We start from the raw sequence: 21,306 nt of genomic DNA, 5'->3' as shown, positions 1-21,306 counted from the left end.
ATGCTAAAGTTAACTAGTACTGCTACTGTAAATAATGCTCAAATTAGCTAGTACTACTGCTGTAAACAATACTAAAGTTAACTAGTGCTGCTGCTGTAAACATTGCTAAAATTAACAAGTACTAATGTTGTAAACAATACTGAAGTGAACTAGGACTGCTGTTGTAAACTGCCAAAGTTAACAAGTACTACTGCTGTAGATAATGATAAACAATACTAGCACTACTACAGTAAACAATGGAAATATATACTAGTTAACTAGTACTGCTGTTGTAAAATTAACTAGTGCTACTGTTGTAAACAATGCAAAAGTTAACTAGTACTACTACTATAAACAATACTAATTAACTAGTACGAATGCTGTAAACACTAAAATTAACTAGTACCCCTGTTGTAAACATACTAAAGTTAACTAGTACTACAGTTGTAAACAATACTAAAGTTAACTATTACTACTGTAAACAATGCAAGTTAACTAGTACTACTGTTGTAAACAATACTAATTAACTAGTACCACCACTGTAAACAAAGCTAAAGTTAACTAGTACTACTACTGTAAACATTGCGAAACAATACTAAAGTTAACTAGTAGTACTGTTATAAACAACACTAAAGTTAACTACTACTACTGTAAACACTGCTGACGTTAACTCGTGCGTTAAGTAGCGTTACTGCTGTAAACAATACCACCAATATTACTAGCACTGCTGAAGTGGATACGGTCACATTAAGGAGTCCCCCCTGCTGTGGACCTTTAATTCAGTTCCAAGACTTTCATCACTTTGATGTCATTTAAATATGTGACGAGGATATTTACACTTTAAATATCCTCTCATCGAATTTCAATGTATTTTTTCCCACCAACTCTCCATAAAAACGTTAACCTGTGTTTTATTTAGTTGCCACCCCCCCCCCCCCCCCATCACTCAAGACACCCCAAGAGAGGACTTCAATCTGGAATCTACACATGCATTTTTACTGGCTTTTAATACAGTCAGGAGGCGCTATGCACTATGCACCGGGTACAATCAATCTGCACAGGAAGTCACCAAGGAAGCTACAAATTACAAATCAGCATCCAGAGTAAGAAGAAACAATAAAGTTCTGCACATTCAATGTTCATGATTGCGAGTTACAACAAACAACGAGGAGTCTGCCTTCATCAGCTGTATAAAACACACACACACACGCACACGCACACACACACGCACGCACACACACACACGCGGCCCATCAGAAACACTTGCTCTGTCCGTCCTGTGAAGGATGTGACAAACACACACTTGATGTCATGGAATAGAAATGTGGTAGAAACGGCGGCTTTACAAAATCATTAGTGGCTGTGAGAGTAATCAGATTACAGCTAAGAATAAAAATACAGTCACATTTCCACCCCCCCTCCGGACGTGTGCAGGGACACGGTGTCTCAAGAGCGACAAAAGGAAGGGGGGGGGGTGGGGTCCCCCAAAAATGGACATCACGGCGGGGAAATGTTGGCTGGCGTCCATGTTGGATTCTGCTGAGCTCCAGTTTGTTAAAGAAATTCATCTGAAAAACATCCAAACACAACAAACTTTATTGGCCCAATCTGTAAAAACCTTCAATCTGCTGGAACACTTTAGAACAAACACACACGGTTAAAGGTATAAGTCAGACATTTGGGACATGAGGAGACCGAGAAACATAAATACTAACGGATCTTTGTGTTTGTCACAGATCAGCTGATAAATGTAGTTATTTATTTGTAATATTTCACTTGAATGCCTCTTTAAACTACCGGCCCTGGTTGGAAATCAACTCACCTGCTCCCTGCTGCTTCTCCTCCGCTTTTTGTGCTGCTTTTTCCACGACTCTCAACCCCGACCCTCCCGTCCCACCCTGAGCCCCCCCCTCCACCCCCCCACCCCAACCCCTCCCCAGCCCTCGTAGCGTGCTAGCTGTGGGGCTGGGGCGCGATACCGGCGCAGTCCGTGACCAGCAGTCCCACGGTGCTGCTGCTGCTGGACACGGTGACGGCCACGCTGGTGGTGCCCACGGGCGCCGCGCTCGTGGGGTCGGCCCCGCCCACGTCCCCCTGGCTGGCGTGGGTGCCCATGTGACCCTGCAGCTGCGTCGCCGTCTTACACTGCACGCCGCAGAGCTGGCAGAGCAGCACGCCGCCGGCGCCGGTCCCGCCGAAGCCGCCGCGGGCGCCGCCGCTCTCCTTCCACTCCTGGCCGTGATGCTTCTGGGCATGAACCCGCAGGTAGGTGAGCGTGGTGAAGCCTGGACACAGAGACGGCAAGAAACATGAGCGGCGGACCAGAGGGAGCCTGCACCGTCCTCTCACAGCCAGCAGAGGGAGCCTGCACTTCCCTCTCACAGCCAGCAGAGGGAGCCTGCACCTCCCTCTCACAGCCAGCAGAGGGAGCCTGCACGTCCCTCTCACAGCCAGCAGAGGGAGCCTGCACGTCCCTCTCACAGCCAGCAGAGGGAGCCTGCACGTCCCTCTCACAGCCAGCAGAGGGAGCCTGCACCGTCCTCTCACAGCCAGCAGAGGGAGCCTGCACTTCCCTCTCACAGCCAGCAGAGGGAGCCTGCACCTTCCTCGCACAGCCAGCAGGTGGTGTCACAAATAACGTACTGACCCTGTATGTGTGTGTATGCGTCTTATAAAATGTGACGATGGCGAACGAGCCGGCCTCTTGACCGGCTCCCTTCAAAGAGCCAGAGGTCAAACGCCCGGCGTCTTACTGCGGTTGCAGAGGTGACAGGCGTGGTGCTGCGATTGGTTGTGGACTCTCATGTGGTCGGTGATGTAAGCAGCTGACAGCAGCTTCCCACAGATGTGACACGGCACTTTCTCCTCGTGGCGAATCAGGTGAGCTCGGAGGCGGTCCCTGGTGGCAAAGGCCGACGTGCACGTCTAAACACGCACACACACACACACACACACACACACACACACACACACACACACACACACACACACACACACACACACACACACACACACACGTACGTTTCCATTAATAACTACAGTGCATAACCAGGACGGTACTGATACCCAGTTTTTCAGTACTTTTGTGTGTGTGTGGTAATAAATGTTAATTTGTCTCAAATGTCTAATCTCAAATTGATCATTTTAACATTTATTTCTCAATATGAAAACTTTAATAAATATATCAAAACGACATCCAACTGTTTTGTGAATAATGCACAAATTGAAAGCAGCTCCACGTACTCCTATAAACATTCCTTTCCCTCTGGAAACATTGTGATGATAGATCTGTGGTGGTAGAACTGTGATGGTAGATCTATGATGGTAGAACTATCCTGACAGATCAGTAGATCTGTGGTGGCAGATCTGGCACATATTTTGAAACATGTAGCTACCAGCCAACGATAAACAAGTAGCTACTAGCTAATGCTAAACATGTAGCTACCAGCTAACAATAAACATGTAGCTACCAGCTAACAATGAACAAGTAGCTACTAGCTAACAATAATCATGTAGCTACCAGCTAACAATAAACACGTAGCTACCAGCTAACAATAATCATGTAGCTACCAGCTAACAATAAACACGTAGCTACCAGCTAACAATAAACATGTAGCTACCAGCTAACAATAAACAGGTAGCTACCAGCTAATGTTAAACATGTAGCTACTAGTTAACAATAAACATGTAGCTACCAGCTAACAATAAACATGTAGCTACCAGCTAACAATGAACAAGTAGCTACTAGCTAACAATGAACACGTAGCTACCAGCTAACACTAAACATGTAGCTACCAGCGAACAATGAACACGTAGCTACCAGCTAACAATGAACAAGTAGCTACCAGCTAACAATAATCATGTAGCTACCAGCTAACAATGAACACGTAGCTACCAGCTAACACTAAACATGTAGCTACCAGCTAACAATGAACAAGTAGCTACTAGCTAGCAATAATCATGTAGCTACCAGCTAACAATAAACACGTAGCTACCAGCTAACAATAATCATGTAGCTACCAGCTAACAATAAACATGTAGCTACCAGCTAACAATGAACAAGTAGCTACTAGCTAACAATAATCATGTAGCTACCAGCTAACAATAAACACGTAGCTACCAGCTAACAATAAACACGTAGCTACCAGCTAACAATAATCATGTAGCTACCAGCTAACAATAATCATGTAGCCAGCCGCTAACAATAAACACGTAGCTACCAGCTAACAATAAACACGTAGCTACCAGCTAACAATAATCATGTAGCTACCAGCTAACAATGAACACGTAGCTACCAGCTAACAATAAACATGTAGCTACCAGCTAACAATGAACAAGTAGCTACTAGCTAACAATAATCATGTAGCTACCAGCTAACAATAAACACGTAGCTACCAGCTAACAATAAACACGTAGCTACCAGCTAACAATAATCATGTAGCTACCAGCTAACAATAATCATGTAGCTACCAGCTAACAATAATCATGTAGCTACCAGCTAACAATAATCATGTAGCCAGCCGCTAACAATAAACACGTAGCTACCAGCTAACAATAAACACGTAGCTACCAGCTAACAATAATCATGTAGCTACCAGCTAGCAATGAACACGTAGCTACCAGCTAACAATAATCATGTAGCTACCAGCTAACAATGAACACGTAGCTACCAGCTAACAATAAACATGTAGCTACCAACTAATGTGAAGGTCATTACCACTATTGTGAAGATGAATTAAGGTAAAGGTGTTGAATGAAGCTGGTCAGGAGTTTCTTCCTGTTTCCAGATCCTGTGCAGTCAGAGGGGTTGGTGATGTAGTGTGACGTGGGGCCATGAGGGGGCGTTACCGTGCATTTGAAGGGTCTCTCTGTGGAGTGCACCTGTCTGACGTGGCTGTTGAGGTGGTCCGGCCTGTAAACAAACAAACAAACAAAAGACACCATGAGACCTGAGCGGGAGTCTAAATCGGGCTGATGGCAGCGAGTGGGCGCGTGCCTCACCGGGAGAAGGCCTTGGCGCAGTGCGGACACACGTAGGGCTTCTCCACGCCGCCCTGGTGCGAGCGCACGTGGTAGCTCATGCGGTCCTTCCTCTTGAAGCGCTGCTGGCAGATGGGACACGAGTACGGCTTCTCGTCCGAGTGAGACAGCCGGTGACGGTTCAGGTGGTACACGTCTCTGAAGGCCTTCCCGCACGCCTCGCACGCGTGGTTCTTCCTCACCTGGTTGGCGGTCGGGGCAGGTGGAGGGGGCGGGGCCTGAGGGGAGGGGGGGGGGGAGTCTTGAGATTTACGATTGTTGCGAGTGGAAGACATAAAACGCATGGACCCCGTTCCTGAAGTTTCACACACTGATGCTGGAACGTGAATGCAGCGTGCGTTGAAGAGCCTCCAAGTCTGAACTCGGGGCGAAGAAAACTCGCAACGACTGAAAACGGAGGCGTCGACGTTCGCACCGGCGTGCACCCACCTGCTCCATGGATCCCACCACCACCACGGCGGCCTGGACGGGCTGCGGAGGCGCTGTCAGGGTGACGGTTGCCGGGGCGATGGAGACGGAAACGGGGATGGGGATGGGCTGGCTCTCCTGGCCGGCGTGCGGAGGCACGGCGTCCGGCACGGCGGCGGAGGCGGGCGGTGCCTGCGGGGGCAAGGCGAGGTGGAGGAGGGACAGTGGCACGCTCTGCTTTTCCACCCGGGCCACCTTCGTCCCGTCCTCCTTCTCCCGCGCCGCCCGGTCTTTCATCTTGATGCCCGTGTGCACCGACTGGTGGCGCCGCAGGTTGTAGCTGTTCTTGAACTCCTTGTTGCAGGTGGCGCAGATGTGGGCGGGGCGACTCGGCTTGGCGAGCGGCTTGACTGGCGGGACCCCGGGAAACGAACACAGAGAGGAAAACGGGCGTGTCAGACGTCTGTCCGAGGAAACCCACACCGCCACATACTGACAGCACTTCCACTTCCAACATGGCGGGAAAACAGGACGGTTTTAAAAGATGGATTTTAAGACCAACACGTATTTAAAAAAGACGTTTTTCCCCGTCTCCTCACCGGGCAGCGGCTCTTCGCTCAGGGCGGCAGTGTCCACGGTGGACGGCGGCGTCACGATGTGCTCCGCCGGGGGACTCTGGGTGGCGCCGGTGAGCTCTGGCAGCAGCTCGGCCTGAAGCGGCGCCTCCGGCTGGTTCTGAGTGGGCGGAGTCTGCAGCAAGACGGATGAGAAAGAAAAAAAACAAAAAAAAAGAGCAGAACATCAGCTCAGTGAACATCTCGACCTTTGACCTTTGAATGGCTGCTCCTGAGGGACAAGTGCTCTTGGACATTCTCCATCCGTCCACTAGAGGGAGCAAAAGAGCTTCACACAGCAGTACTACTGAAGCAATACTCCTCCCTACAGAAGTACTGGAGTGTAGTCTCCCTGTGGCAGTACTCCTCCCTACATGAAGCAACTTAAGATATGATGCTGTGATGGAGGTGTGATGAAGATGTGATGGTGTGATGAAGATGTGGTGGTGTGATGAAGATGTGATGAAAATGTGATGGTGTGATGAAGATGTGATGGTGTGATGAAGATGTGGTGGTGTGATGAAGATGTGATGAAGATGTGATGGAGGTGTAATGAACATATGAAGATGTGATGGTGTGATGAAGATGTGATGGAGGTGTAATGAAGGTGCAATGAAGATATGAAGGTGTGAAGATGTGATGGAGGTGTGATGAAGATGTGATGGTGTGATGGAGGTGTGATGAAAATGTGATGGAGGTGTGATGAAGATGTGATGGATTTAGCTCTGGAGGTTAGTAGCCGCTGTCCAGGGCCAAAATCATCTCAGAGTAGCAAACGTTTACAGTCCGGAGAGTGAAACGGAGAGAAATTAAAGAACGACTCATTCTCCATCAGAACAAAATGGCGTCAGGTGGTTCGGTAGTGCCGACCATATTCGCCCAAGCTCTGGCTTTTATTTTGGCGAGCTGGAGCTCGACTGCTTGTTCGGTCTCTTCTGCTTGAGTTTCAGTTTAAGGCCCCATTTCACTTGATGACACGTAATCTGTTAAAAAACAAAAACAAAAAAGTGATGCGTTTCCACGGCAGCGGCTGACACACTGAAAACGATGTAGTAAGTCTACCGGGCCACAGGGGGGCACCGTTGCTGTTTCTTTAATGAAACCACACAGATGTGTGCAGAGGATGAAACGCTGTAAACGTGAACAGCTAAAAGGACCCCCCCCCCCATGACCCCTGACAGCTAAAGAGACCCCCCCCAATGACCCCTGACTGGTAAAGAGACCCCCCCATAACCCCTGACGGGTAAAGACACCACCCCAATGACCCCTGACGGGTAAAGACACCCCCCCCAATGACCCCTGACGGGTAAAGAGACATCCCCCCCAATGACCCCTGATGGGTAAAGAGACACCCCCCCATGACCCCTGACGGGTAAAGAGACATCCCCCCAATGACCCCTGATGGGTAAAGAGACACCCCCCCAATGACCCCTGACGGGTAAAGAGACACCCCCCCATGACCCCTGACGGGTAAAGAGACACCCCCCCAATGACCCCTGATGGGTAAAGAGACCCCCCATAACCCCTGACGGGTAAAGAGACACCCCCCCATGACCCCTGACGGGTAAAACGACCCTCCATGACCCCTGACGGGTAAAGAGACACCCCCCCCCCATGACCCCTGACAGGTAAAACGACCCCCCATGACCCCTGACAGGTAAAGAGACACCCCCCCAAATGACCCTTGACAGGTAAAGATACTCTCAACAATTACCCCCCCCCCCCCCCCCCCCCCACCCCTGACAGGTTAAGATATCCCCAACAATAATTATCCCCCCCCCCCCTTCAATGACTCCTGACAGGTAAAGAGACCCCCAAACAAACCCCCCCTGAAAAAAACAAAAAATAACCCAAAACAAAACAAAACCACCCAGTTTCAGTCAGGACTCACCTGAAAGAGGAAGTTACTCCAGGAGGTGTCCATGATGCAGGAGAGCCACAGCTGGGAGGAGGAGGAGGAGAGGAGGAGGAGGAGGAGGACAGGAGGAGGAGGAGGAGGAGGAGGAGGGCGAGAAAAGCTCCGAGTGAAAACAAAAAGTGTGGCCTGTGAGCAGCAGCAGCAGCAGCAGTTCGGGTTAATGAAACATGAAAAGACTCAGCTCACAGCCAACATGGCAGCTAACAGGGCAGCTCGCGGGCGCGCACGGGATGCTTCTGCAAACGCTTCTTTTAATTGTACATTTTAATGCGGTCTGCTTATGTCTGCAATGGAAAACAAGTCAGGTGAAATGCATGCAGAACAGAGTATTATTGTGGATGCAGAAGGCGAGCAGCTTCCATGGTCGCGGCCGCACGGACGCGCTGATTCGCGGTAGCTCCGAAAAGGCCGCCGCGGTGACTTCCAAAGCCTCGGTGTCGCGTACAGCTCGTCGCCCAACTAGAGCGCTCCCAGTCGGCCGCGGTCCATGGCTCCGCCTCGGCGCTTCAGTCGGCGGGATGACATCTTTCTGTTTTTTTCATCCCCGCTCCCTCTCTCGCCCTCCCTCCCTCTCCGGCTTTCTTCTCTCTCTCTCTTTTTTTTTTATCCTCCTTCACCCCCTCGGTGCCTCTCCGCCGCTTTAAAGGGAAAGTATTTGGCGTGCGCACCCTCCGCGCGGACCCCGTCTCGTCTGCTCTCGCGCCGCGCAGCGCCGTCCCCCGCGCCCCCGCCGCTCCGTGGGCCGACAGATAATCACATCCGACATATACGGACTCCGCGCCGCCGTCTTCCCCCACCTTCCCCCGCTGCGCCGGTAACGGAGGGTCTATCCCGCGGCTACCAGCTCGGCGGAGGACTCTACGTTAAAATGGAGCCGGGTTCGTTAAAGCGAGCCTTTATCCCGCGAGCATCTTAAAGGTAACGATGCGCGCAAGTGCAACAGCTGGATCCGGCCTGTGCTGCTGGACGCGCACCAGACTCCGGCCACGAAACGGCTCATCGCCGCTTCGGCTGCTGCTCCGGCAAGATGGAGAGAAAATACCGACTCGAGTCCGTTCAGGGAGGTTATCTGTGTCATTCGGCTGACATGAAACTCGTGAACACGGCGTTTTAAAGTTTATACATCAGTAATAAAAAAGAAATAAATAAATGGAGGGTCAATGTTTGGTCATTGTGTTCCTGAGGTCTTGCTATTTTTTTTTTGCATCTAATCCTGTTCAGTCAAGTTTGTTGTTCATTTGACAAACTATTTCTCATTACAGTGTGTGTGTGTGTGTGTGTGTGCGTGCGCGTGCATGTCAGGCAGTGAATTCCTCTGTTGCATGTTCCTCTTCCCTTCCATGGCTGCTGCTCCGAAACACTGCTGTGAATATCCATAAACACTTCTTATAACTTTGAAGTTCATGGTCAGTCCACCTGCCAGATTGAACCACTTTGCAGTCCATCAACGGTCCAGTGGCAACGTTTAGCAAAGTTACACTCTTACCAGTATTTATACAGGTTAACAGCTGTTTATATATGTTTAATTCCATATACATTTATATTTAACTATTTATTTTAGAAAATTAAATCAAGACTTGGTCCTAAAAACCAAGCACATTTTGTTAGTCTTAAAGGAGGATAAATTAGTTCATCCATGGAATGGTTACTTCTTTAATAATAATACATTTAATTTACTTTCCATTTAAACAATCTCAAAGTTCTGAAAAGACAAAAAAAAAGAAAGGGATCACGGACACCATAAAACCCCAGGAAGTGTGAAATGTGTTCACACACACACTCATCGATGAAATTCGGTGGGAACTGATGAAGCAACGAGCCGCAACACGTAAACATGCAAAATGACGAGAGTGAGACGAAAGTTAATACTTGACAATGTGTGACATGAATGAAAGTGACCAGCTTAAGTTTCATTGTTTTTATTTTTATTTTGCAGTGCTTTGTTTTTACAGAAATTTCAGATTGAACAAAGAAAGAACCTCCAAATATGGAAATTATTTCACTTTATTTCCCACATTATATCATTATATATACATATATATATATATATATATATATATATATATATATATATATATATATATATATAGTCTATAGCTTCAAAGTCATACATTCTAAGGCACGAGCTGTATATAAAAATATGCATTTGAACAATCTGTGACAAGCAATCATGAAGACTTGGTGCACAAACAAACTGGTGCGTTTCCTCTGCAGAAAGATTAAAATGTCTGCGGGGCTCAGAGCTCCCAGACACCTTCCCTACCTCGCACCTGCTCTTTCTGGACCAACATGAAAGTTGTGCAGCAAAACAAAACAAACCCCCCCCCCCCCAAAAAAAAACCAACCAGTGCAAAGCTGAATGTGTTAACGACAGAGGCTCCGTACAGCCAATGTGTTAACATGTTGAAGGATATTAGTAAATCTCTGGCTCAATCAGCAAACGGCTCCTACAGAATCAGACCCGTTCTGTTGTCCCGAGTCCCCCGATGGACGGTGCGACGGAAAAGCCTCCAACCTTTGGAGCGCTTATTTCGGGAAAATCCCAAATTCTTGAGGTGGAAACCAGCTGAGGATCGCAGCAAAACAAAACCTCTGGTTTTCATCTCTTCGCGAGGACTGGAACTTCCTCACGCCGACATCATTTGGTCGAACTCTGGTCTGGACTCGCCCTCGTCGCCCCTCCAGACTGCCTCACTGCCTCTTGGCGGCGCTCTCCCGCTCGGCGGCGTCCATGGCGGCCATGTTCTGACAGGCGGTGACCAGGTGCACGGCGCTGATGGCGGACTTGAGCAGGCAGATGATGGCGGAGGCGCCCAGCAGCCAGTAGAGCCAGGCTGCAGCAGACAGGACACGGTGGTCAGTGGAGAAAAGACGAAAAAGCCCAGTGACGGAGGTCAGAGGTGAGGATGAGGAGGAGGATGATGAAGGTGGGGGTCTCACCGGCAGGTTCCTCGATGTGATGCAGCAGATAAAGCAGGCAGAAGAAGAGCTCGTTCCCAAAACACATGATGGAGAGCACCGGCTGGAAGAGCCAAACAAATACAGGTGAGCGACGCGGCCGTACAGACCCGTCTATCTGCTGCACACCGCGACCTTTTGACCTCTGACCTTGGAGGTGTAGTAGATCCTGAGGAGGGGGTTTCCAGAGAGGTCGATGCTCTTGTGGCTGGTTGATCCTCTGATGGTGGAGCTGAGGAGGACAGAGGTCACGGCTATTACTATTGCTATGATTATTATTATTATTATTATTACTGATATATATATATATATATTGTTGTTATTGTTATATTATTGCTACCATTATTAGTAGTACTATACACGAGTATTATACACTATTTCACACTGTTATAATCTGTATTATTGTTATTATTATTATATAATGCCTACTTGTAATGGCTCTGCCACTGCACCTTACTATTTATTTATCTTGCTTTCTGTGTTTTACTTTATGTCTTATACCCAGATATTTTTATATTTTTATTTCTTACTTTTATTACTATTCTATTGCATTTTATAATATTCGTATGTACCAGATTGCTGCAACAAGACAATTTCCCTTCGGGGATGAATAAAGTAATTATCTATCTATCTATCTAGTTCAGCCTCCATGTCCAGCTGTGCAGCTCCAGCTGTGACTCACCTGTGCAGGTGCATCCAGTGGCCGGCGATGTCCAGACACATGCTGAGCTGGAACAGGAAGGTGTAGGGGGGGTAGGTCTGCGACAGGTTGACCAGCAGACACATGTTGGCACAGCGGTCCGTCAGCATGTCCAACATCGCGCCGAACTTTGTGCCTGAGAGAGAAAGAAAACACATCAGCCTGTCAGACGGTGTTGAGGGAAGCACGGTCGGACATCAGGACACCTCCAGACTGTGTTCCCTCACGGTGCAGTGGAGACATGGCGGCAGCGACCACACGGCGTACGTACACTGGTTGAACGCTCGCGCAGCGTGACCGTCGAATTCATCGAGCAGAACGCTGAGCATGTAGCAGAAGACGGCGGGCCAGGGACAGCAGGGCAACAGGTAGAGGGACAACAACACCAAGACTATCCGAGCATAACCTGCAGGACGAGACGAGGTCAGGACAAGATCAGGACAATATCAGGACAATATCAGGACAATATCAGGTCAAGATCAGGACAAGGTGAGGATAAGATCGGGACAAGATCAGGACAATATCAGGACAAGGTGAGGACAAGATCAGGACATGGTGAGGATAAGATGAGGACAAGGTCAGGACAAGATCAGGACAAGATCAGGACAAGATAAGGGCAAGGTAAGGATACGATGAGGACAAGATCAGGACAAGGTAAGTAAAACTTTATTTATATAGCGCCTTTCTCAGACCAAGGTCACAAAGCGCTTCACATTTTCAGTAAAAAACATAAAACAGGAATAAAAATGCAAATACAGATTTAAAAGGCCAAGACAACACATTGATATACATAACATCCCTAAAAAAATTAAGCGAAAGCCTGAAGAAATAAATAGGTCTTAAGTTGACCCTTGAAGGAATCAACAGACTTAAGAGAACGCAGAGAGAGCGGGAGATCGTTCCAGAGCTTGGGAGCAACGGCCTGGAAGGACCTGTCTCCTCTGGTCTTGAACAGAGTACGTGGAACCATCAGGAGGTTCTGATCCACAGACCTCAGAGCCCTGGCTGGGGCGTAAGGCTGGATCAGGTCTCTGATATAAGAAGGAGCCTGACCGTGCAAAGCTATGAAGGTTAAAATCAGAATTTTGAAATTTGTCCTGTAGGACACCGGCAGCCAATGGAGAGCATTAAGGACAGGGGTGATGTGCGTCCTCCTGTTTGTGCGTGTCAGGATTCTCGCTGCAGAGTTCTGCACTAACTGCAGGCGAGACAACTCCTTCTTATTCAGACATGAAAACATGGTGAGGACAAGATCAGGACAAGGTGAGGATACGATGAGGACAAGATCAGGACAAGATAAGGACAAGGTGAGGATACGATGAGGACAAGATCAGGACAAGATCAGGACAAGATAAGGACAAGGTGAGGATACGATGAGGACAAGATCAGGACAAGGTGAGGACAAGATCAGGACAAGGTGAGGACAAGATCAGGACATTGCTAAATCATCATCAGGGACCTCTACAAAAGAAACGACCACATGATGAACTGGAATGAGGGAAGAGTCGTCACATCGGAGGAGAACGAAGTCAAACGATCTATAAAGGAGGTCGTCGAGGTCAGGGAGCGGGACATCCTGTCTCACACCTGGGACTCCGTCCTCTGGAGCCCACCGGAGGGTGGAGGTGTGGCCGGGCGATGGGGGCGTGGCCTGCCTGACAGATCTGTCAGATCCTGTTAGCTGATAAAGACACGTCACCACCAGTGATGCCGGTAACACATTACGAATTGACACGTTGCTCTAATACAGTGCTTCTCAAATGGTGGGGCGCGCCCCCCTGGGGGGGCGTGGTGGGGTGTCAGGGGGGGCGTGAGGCGGGCGCGAGGCGGGTGCGACTTTCAGTATTAGTGTCTTTATTCATGCTTGAAGGATTAAAAAAAGGGGCCTCCAGCCACTAGGTGGCAGCAGTGCTCAAACTAATCAACAGGCTGCCTGTTCAACCCAGTAGAGAAGAAGAAGTACTACACATGAACACCGGTGCACAGAGCTGGCGGAGGAGGAGGAGAAGAGGTGGAGAAGTTTCTGACAGGAGTGAAAAGAAAAAATGGATGAGGCGTCAGAGGAAAAGAAAACAGGTGAGAGTAAACATGAAGCTAGTAAGAGCAGGAGATATGACGATGCCTACATCGCCCTTGGGTTTACCGTGAACACGGTCGGAAACCAGGAAACACCCGTTTGTGTTTTATGCCTAAAAACTCTGGCAGCGGAGCATGAAACCAAATAAATGAAGACGGCACCTGGAGACCATACACCCGTTATGTCAGTAAGCCACTGGATTTTTTTCATGGTAAACTCCATGAGTATCGCCAACAAGCCGCTCATTTTGTCAGCGCGGCATCAGTAAACAAAAAAGCCCTGTTAGCCTCTTACAAAGTTGCCCACCACATCGCAAGGTGCAAAAAACCCTCACACCATAGCAGATTTATTTTGATAGTCAGGCGATTGTATGCAGAATGCTGGTGCCAGCAACTCATACAGTGGTTTATACAGATAAATAAATAAATATTATCAAGTTCTCAATGGTAGTACAATTCGGGGGGGGGGGGGGGGGCCCTGAAAAAAATTCTGTCCTCTAGGGGGGGCGTGACAGAAAATAATTGAGAACCACTGCTCTAATATGACCACTTCTTTCAGTTACCAGCAATCTAAGGCGTTACTATTTCCAAACCAGTAATCAGATTAAAGTTACTTGTCCAAGTCACTGTGCGTCACTATTATAGTGTCCAATAAGACGAGTTTCTTGTCTGTAAAGACGCTTTATTATTAAACAGAACCAACCGCTCCTCCGTTCTCCTCCAACCCGGGACAGACACACGGAGCACATGCAGACACTGCAGCCATCTGACCCGCCCCCTTCTCCACTCTCGGCCAATCACAGGCCACCCCGCTCTAACGGTGCGTTCAGGGAACACAAAAGAATCGGAACCAACCATTGTCATCAATAAACCCTAACATTGTTATAAACCCCCCCTTTTTAAATCAATCAATCAATCAATCAATCAATCAAAGACTTTATTTGTCCAGGAAGGGGGGAATGAAGTTGCATAGAGCAGGCAGTGTAAATAAATAAATAAATAGTGCAGCAACAGACAACAACTACATTTATGGGTAAATAAATAGCAGTAATAGTAAAAATAGTAAAAATCTGATCAGATATCAGATATAAATACAACAAAGACTGAAGATCACAGGTTAAATATGTCTCAGCAGGAGGTCAAAGGTCAAATATGTACCAGCAGGAGGTCAAAGGTTAAATATGGACCAGCAGGAGGTCAAAGGTTAAAAACCAGTTGTAATTTTTACGTTCAGACGATGGGGGGTGTTGGCGGCAGGTGTTGAAAGTAACTAAAAAAGTAGCTTGTAAACTAACTTAGTTACTTTTAAGAACAAGTAATCGGTGAAGTAACTAAGTTACTATTTAAAGGAGTAACTCATAATCAGTAATCAGATTAGTTTTCTAAAGCGACTGTGGCAACACTGATCACCACACGCCAGATGAGGCTCTGAGGAAACATGTCAGCAGGTAAAACACGTTTCCCAGGATTCATGTGATTGAAACAAATCCATACAAGAGGTGACAAGTCAGGGCAAGGTCGTGCAAGGTCGGGCAAGGTCGACGCCCACAATCTGCTGCTGCAGCCGCACATTGGAAAACCAGGTTTTCATCGGATCCCTCATTATGTTGGTGGTTTCTAAAGCGGGTGAGGTATTTATACTGCCTCACTCCAGGTCTTTATACTGCCTCACTCCAGGTCTTTATACTGCCTCACTCCAGGTCTTCTCCTGCCTCACTCCAGGTCTTTATACTGCCTCACTCCAGGTCTTCTCCTGCCTCACTCCAGGTCTTTATACTGCCTCACTCCAGGTATTTATACTGCCTCACTCCAGGTCTTTATACTGCCTCACTCCAGGTATTTATACTGCCTCACTCCAGGTCTTTATACTGCCTCACTCCAGGTCTTCTCCTGCCTCACTCCAGGTCTTTATACTGCCTCACTCCAGGTATTTATACTGCCTCACTCCAGGTATTTATACTGCCTCACTCCAGGTCTTTATACTGCCTCACTCCAGGTCTTCTCCTGCCTCACTCCAGGTCTTTATACTGCCTCACTCCAGGTATTTATACTGCCTCACTCCAGGTCTTTATACTGCCTCACTCCAGGTCTTTATACTGCCTCACTCCAGGTCTTTATACTGCCTCACTCCAGGTATTTATACTGCCTCACTCCAGGTCTTTATACTGCCTCACTCCAAGTCTTTATACTGCCTCACTCCAGGTCTTTATACTGCCTCACTCCAGGTCTTTATACTGCCTCACTCCAGGTCTTTATACTGCCTCACTCCAGGTCTTTATACTGCCTCACTCCAGGTATTTATACTGCCTCACTCCAAGTATTTATACTGCCTCACTCCAAATATCTATACTGCCTCACTCCAGGTGAGGTATTTATACTGCCTCACTCCAAGTATTTATACTGCCTCACTCCAAATATCTATACTGCCTCACTCCAGGTGAGGTATTTATACTGCCTCACTCCAGGTGAGGTATTTATACTGCCTCACTCCAGGTGAGGTATTTATACTGCCTCACTCCAAGTATTTATACTGCCTCACTCCAGGTGAGGTATTTATACTGCCTCACTCCAGGTGAGGTCTTTATACTAAAGAAGATAAAGTAAAATAAATGTGGAGAACCACAGGAGGAGGAAACTGGTCCTCCAGGTTCATCCAGACAGTTGTTTAATTTGTCTAGTCGAAGGTAATTCTCTCTCTTTCTTCATTCAATGTTGTTCATGTGCAATTAACCTCTCTGACCAGCGCAATATTACATTAACCTGCTTGTTTTTAACATACTAGCTTTCTTATTTTATTTAATGAACTTTGTAATGTATTCTCTCTGGCTGCCTCTCAAGGCTCTTTGCCCGCCTCACTGCCCTTTGGGGATAAAGACACTTGTCTCTGATTCTGCTGGAGCTTCAACCGTGTCTGTGAACAAGATCCTTTCTTTACTGACGCGTGGAACAAATGTTGTGCTGAAGTCATGAGACGTGAGCTCCTTGTCAGTCTGTAAACGATGAAATGTTTTGCTCAGAGTTTTACACTGTGGAATGAAAAAAAACAAACTCCGATCAACAGAAACACAACTGAATAAAGACGGTGCACCACGCCCTGCATTTTGGGGCCCCGGGGTCATTTTATCAGGGACTTGGCGACCATCCATCCACCTCACCAGGACAACACACTGCCATCAAACTCCCCAAAAGGTCAGAGGTCACGTAGTGGATTTTCTTTCTTTTTCTATACGGCTTTAAATTGTATTGACTGATGAACTGACGTCACTGCGGCTAAAGCTAAGCTAGCGTGGTGACGGCCGCGGAGACTCACCGATCAGGTTGGGCACGAAGAGGAAAACGTTCTCCGGCGCCATGTCCTCCGCGGGTCGGTCGGTCGGTCGGTCGCTGCTGCGGAGGAAGAGCAGCGGCTCGGAGGAGCCGCGGCAGCGGCGAGGCTCCGCCCCTCCTCCCCTCACCTGGGCGCCCGCAGCGGCGCGAGACGTTTCTGAGAGAGACGGCGGAGGGGGGGAAAAAAAAAAAAAAAAAAAACCTTTAACATTATTTGTTTTACAAAATAAATATATTAATAAATACATGGATAAGTACACAACAAATAATGTTAAAACACGACGGTCGCCTGTATCGTGTTGCGTTTAATATCGTCGATCATTAATTCTGCCCGACGGACATCACGTTATTTATTGATACTCGAGGGCTGGAGAGGAAAAAAACAAACAAACTATAAAATCATATGTATATATAATCAGTTTAATCATTGATTTAATTTATTTCGTGGTTCAAATCAACCTCAGAAAAAACCCACAAATAATGTAGAATAAGGAGACCAGGGCCACTAGACACTAGTGTGTACTTATTGTTTCAGCATTTTACTATGACGACATGACGCTCCCCCGATGGTTTGTGATGTAGTTCAGTTGAGCCCCCAGTTCCTGGAGGGGGTGGAAATAGTGCGCATGCGCAACTGAATCAAACGCCTCATATGCCTCAAGACAACCGGTGCCAAAGTGCCAAAAATATAAAATTAACGGATCACGGACACCCCAATGAAAGCCCAGGAAGTTAAGAAGAGTTAGATCCCAGGAAGAGGCAACAGGAATATAGATGTGTTCACACACTCTACGGTGAGATCGGTGGGAACTGACGAAACACCGAACCGTGACACGTAAACATGCAAAAATGACAAGAGTGAGACAAAAGTTAACACTTGCGAATATGTGACATGAATAAAAGTGACCAGCTTAAGTTTCATAGTTTTTATTTTACAGTGCTTTGTTTTTACAGAAATTTCTGAACGAAGAAAGAACCTCCAAATATGTAAATTACTTCACTTTATTTCCAACATAATATATATATATATATTTTTAATATATATTGTCTATCGCTTCAAAGTCATACATTCTAGGGCACGAGCTGCATAAAAAATGTGTCGTCAAACACTTAAAATAACAAACAAAATAAAAACAACAATCGGTGACAATCAAACAAACATGAATACTTGGTGCTCTGCACGAGGTACACAAACAACCTGCTTCTATGTTTACTACAAACCAAAACACGCCTCTAATCCCCAAAATGAGACGTCATACGTCTTACTTCGAAAACAGTAAGGAAAACAGTATCGGAGTTCACTCGTCTAAGTCTAATAACCGTGACAGAATAAAGAGTTGGTCGGCGTCGGCGTAAGTTTCAGAGACTTGTGTTCATAAATCAAACAAAAGAAAATACTGAGGAAATGAATCCATTCTCGTTTAGGGTTTTCTAAATAAACAGGCAACCCCGCCCACTTTGCCAAAGCCCCGCCCACTTTATCATTGGGCACACACACCTCGAGGTGTGTGGATCATAAGCCCCCCCCCCCCCCCCCCCAAGTAGCAGCCTCCAATCTCTGACATCAGCAGTTTTATTTGTGTTTGTTGACTGGTTGTGAGCAAGCGACTGATTTGAGGAGCAGGTGTGTGTCAGTCAGAGGGACAGAAGAAGGTTTCACATCTCGACTCAAGTTTATCAGACGGCGCAGACGAGGATCGACAAAGAACAAAGAAAGAAAAACTCTGGTTTTCATCTCTTCGCGAGGACTGGAACTTCCTCACACCGACATCATTTGGTCAAACTCTGGTCTGGACTCGCCCTCGTCGGCCCTCCAGACTGCCTCACTGCCTCTTGGCGGCGCTCTCCCGCTCGGCGACATCCATGGCGGCCATGTTCTGTGAGGCGGTGACCAGGTGCACGGCGCTGATGGCGGACTTGAGCAGGCAGATGATGGCGCAGACGCCCTGCAGCCAGTAGAGCCAGGCTGCAGCACAGACAGGACACGGTGGTCAGTGGAGAAAAGACGAAAAAGCCCAGTGACGGAGGTCAGAGGTGAGGATGAGGAGGATGATGAAGGTGGGGGTCTCACCGGCAGGTTCCTCGATGTGATGCAGCAGATAAAGCAGGCAGAAGAAGAGCTCGTTCCCGGCACACATGACGAAGAGCACCGGCTGGAAGAGCCAAACAAATACAGGTGAGCGACGCGGCCGTCGGCGACCGTACAGACACCGCGACTTTTTGACCTCTGACCTTGGAGGTGTAGTAGATCCTGAGGATGGGGTTTCCAGAGAGGTCGATGCTCTTGTGGCTGGTTGATCCCCTGATGGTGGAGCTGAGGAGGACAGAGGTCACGGCGATAGTTCAGCCTCCACGTCCAGCTGTGCAGCGCCAGCTGTGACTCACCTGTGCAGGTGCAGCCAGTGGCTGGCGATGTCCAGGCACATGCTGAGCTGGAACAGGAAGGTGTAGGAGGGGTAGAGCAGTGACAGGTTGACCAGCAGACACATGGTGGCACAGCGGTCCGTCAGCATGTCCAACATCGCGCCGAACTTTGTGGCTGAAAGAAAAACAACATCAGCCTGTCAGACAGTGGTGAGGGCATCACAACCCATCAGCCTGTCAGACAGTGGTGAGGGAACCACATGCCAACAATAGCCTGTCAGACAGTGGTGAGGGAACCATATCCCAACATCAGCCTGTCAAACAGTGGTGAGGGCATCACAACACATCAGCTTGTCAGACAGTGGTGAGGGAACCACAACCCACCAGCCTGTCAGACAGTGGTGAGGGCATCACAACCCATCCGCCTGTCAGACAGTGGTGAGGGAACCAGATCCCCAACATCAGCCTGTCAGACAGCGGTGAGGGCATCACAACCCATTAGCCTGTCAGACCGTGGTGAGGGAACCATATCCCAACATCAGCCTGTCAGACAGTGGTGAGTGCACCACAACCCATCAGCCTGTCAGACAGTGGTGAGGGAACATCACCCCAACATCAGGACACCCTGTGATGTCCTCCCGACTGTGTTCCCTCACGGTGTGGAGGAAACACGGCGATGGAGGAAACACGGCGATGGAGGAAACACGGCGGCAATGACCACACGGCGTACGTACACTGGTTGAACGCTCGTGCAGCGTGACCATCGAAGGCATCGAGCAGGGCGCTGAGCAGGTAGCACACCACGGCGGGCCAGGGACAGCAGGGCATCAGGTAGAAGGACAAGAACGCCAAAACCACCCGAGCATAACCTGCAGGACGAGACGAGGTCAGGACAAGATGAGCAGGACAAGATCGGGACAAGGTGAGGACAAGATGAGCAGGACAGACTTCTGTTAAAAGAAAGTAGCATTTTTATTCTATGAAGAATTACTGTTCATTTTGTCATAAAAATAAATGGCTAAATCATTTGGCCTCAATGTTTCATATCACAATATGCATCTACTTAAATTCAAGTTTCAAGTCAAATAGTAACAAAAAAAAAAAAATAAATAATTATTATTATTATTTCATACAGAAAAAAGAGCTAAAAACAATGGAGCAGGCCGTCCTGCCCCCCCACCCCGGGTCATTTTATCAGGGACTTGGCGACCCTCCATCCACCTCACTCGGGCAACACACTGCCGTCAAACTCCCCTAAAGGTCAAAGGTCACAGAGCGGAGATTTATTTTTTTTAACGTCTTCGAATCTTTGAAACGATGAACTGACGTCACTGCGGCTAAAGCTAAGCTAGCGTCGTGACGGCCATCGGAGACTCACCGATCAGGTTGGGCACGAAGAGGAAAACGTTCTCCGGCTCCATGTCCTCCGCGGGTCGGTCGGTCAGTGCGGCGGAGTAAGAGCAGCGGCTCGGAGGAGCAGTAGAGCGGCTAAGGAGAGGACCGTCGGGGCCACGGAACCGCGGAACAGGACGGGATGCTTCCGGAGAGTCATCTCGTACGTGCCTACGTCACCGAGAACGTCGGCCTCCGCCCATAGACATAGATAGACGACTCAGTACGTGCTCGGGACTGATCCGGCGTCGCCGCCATATTGGATGGGGCATCTCGCTCTCGCGCAGCACCGGTCAACGGGAGTTAATGGGGGGAAGGAGCAACTTTGTCCGTGTTTTGTTCACGTGACCTGAAAGGAAAGTCACGTGAAAGCATAATGCAAACTATCTCAGTATTAACGATTTTATTGTTGTGTGAAAATTGAAGAGAATTAGGCCACTGAAGAAAAAAAAAAAAAAAAAGTGGTTAGAAAGAAAAAAAAAACCTTGTGTGCTTCAAAATAAAGTACAAAAACTAAAGTCAAGATTTTT

The 21,306-nt window shown here is 48.1% G+C and overlaps 2 protein-coding genes across 3 annotated transcripts; both read right to left on the bottom strand.

Moving 5' to 3' along the window:
- Positions 1 to 1,006: 1,006 nt before the first annotated feature.
- Positions 1,007 to 8,504, bottom strand: maza (MYC-associated zinc finger protein a (purine-binding transcription factor); the record flags this gene model as incomplete). 2 transcript variants are annotated; one of them, XM_080510882.1, is made up of 8 exons in its annotated part: positions 7,933 to 8,504; positions 6,027 to 6,177; positions 5,449 to 5,837; positions 4,981 to 5,237; positions 4,828 to 4,891; positions 2,733 to 2,904; positions 2,124 to 2,264; positions 1,007 to 1,547 (listed from the first exon to the last, which is right to left on the bottom strand). In XM_080510882.1, the coding sequence occupies exons 1-8, from the start codon at positions 7,963 to 7,965 to the stop codon at positions 1,534 to 1,536; spliced, it is 1,221 nt and encodes a 406-aa protein (XP_080367008.1). In that variant the 5' UTR covers positions 7,966 to 8,504. The 2 variants fall into 2 exon arrangements, with proteins under 2 accessions (XP_080367008.1, XP_080367007.1); XM_080510881.1 differs by lacking the exon at positions 1,007 to 1,547 and having other exon boundaries at positions 1,933 to 2,264.
- A 1,633-nt stretch (positions 8,505 to 10,137) lies between these two features.
- Positions 10,138 to 21,091, bottom strand: cdipt (CDP-diacylglycerol--inositol 3-phosphatidyltransferase (phosphatidylinositol synthase)). Its single transcript, XM_080511056.1, has 13 exons — positions 20,763 to 21,091; positions 20,119 to 20,253; positions 19,406 to 19,559; positions 19,253 to 19,334; positions 19,092 to 19,173; positions 18,848 to 18,986; positions 17,814 to 17,830; positions 17,004 to 17,309; positions 11,889 to 12,023; positions 11,600 to 11,753; positions 11,068 to 11,149; positions 10,900 to 10,981; positions 10,138 to 10,793 (listed from the first exon to the last, which is right to left on the bottom strand). The coding sequence occupies exons 1-13, from the start codon at positions 20,803 to 20,805 to the stop codon at positions 10,651 to 10,653; spliced, it is 1,554 nt and encodes a 517-aa protein (XP_080367182.1). The 5' UTR covers positions 20,806 to 21,091; the 3' UTR covers positions 10,138 to 10,650.
- Positions 21,092 to 21,306: the final 215 nt, after the last annotated feature.

Source organism: Blennius ocellaris (genome assembly GCF_963422515.1).
Source record: "Blennius ocellaris genome assembly, chromosome: 16".
In the NCBI taxonomy this organism is placed as follows: domain Eukaryota; kingdom Metazoa; phylum Chordata; class Actinopteri; order Blenniiformes; family Blenniidae; genus Blennius; species Blennius ocellaris.
Note: the sequence above shows the minus strand (reverse complement) of the source record. Positions and strands in the feature narration are given on the sequence as shown.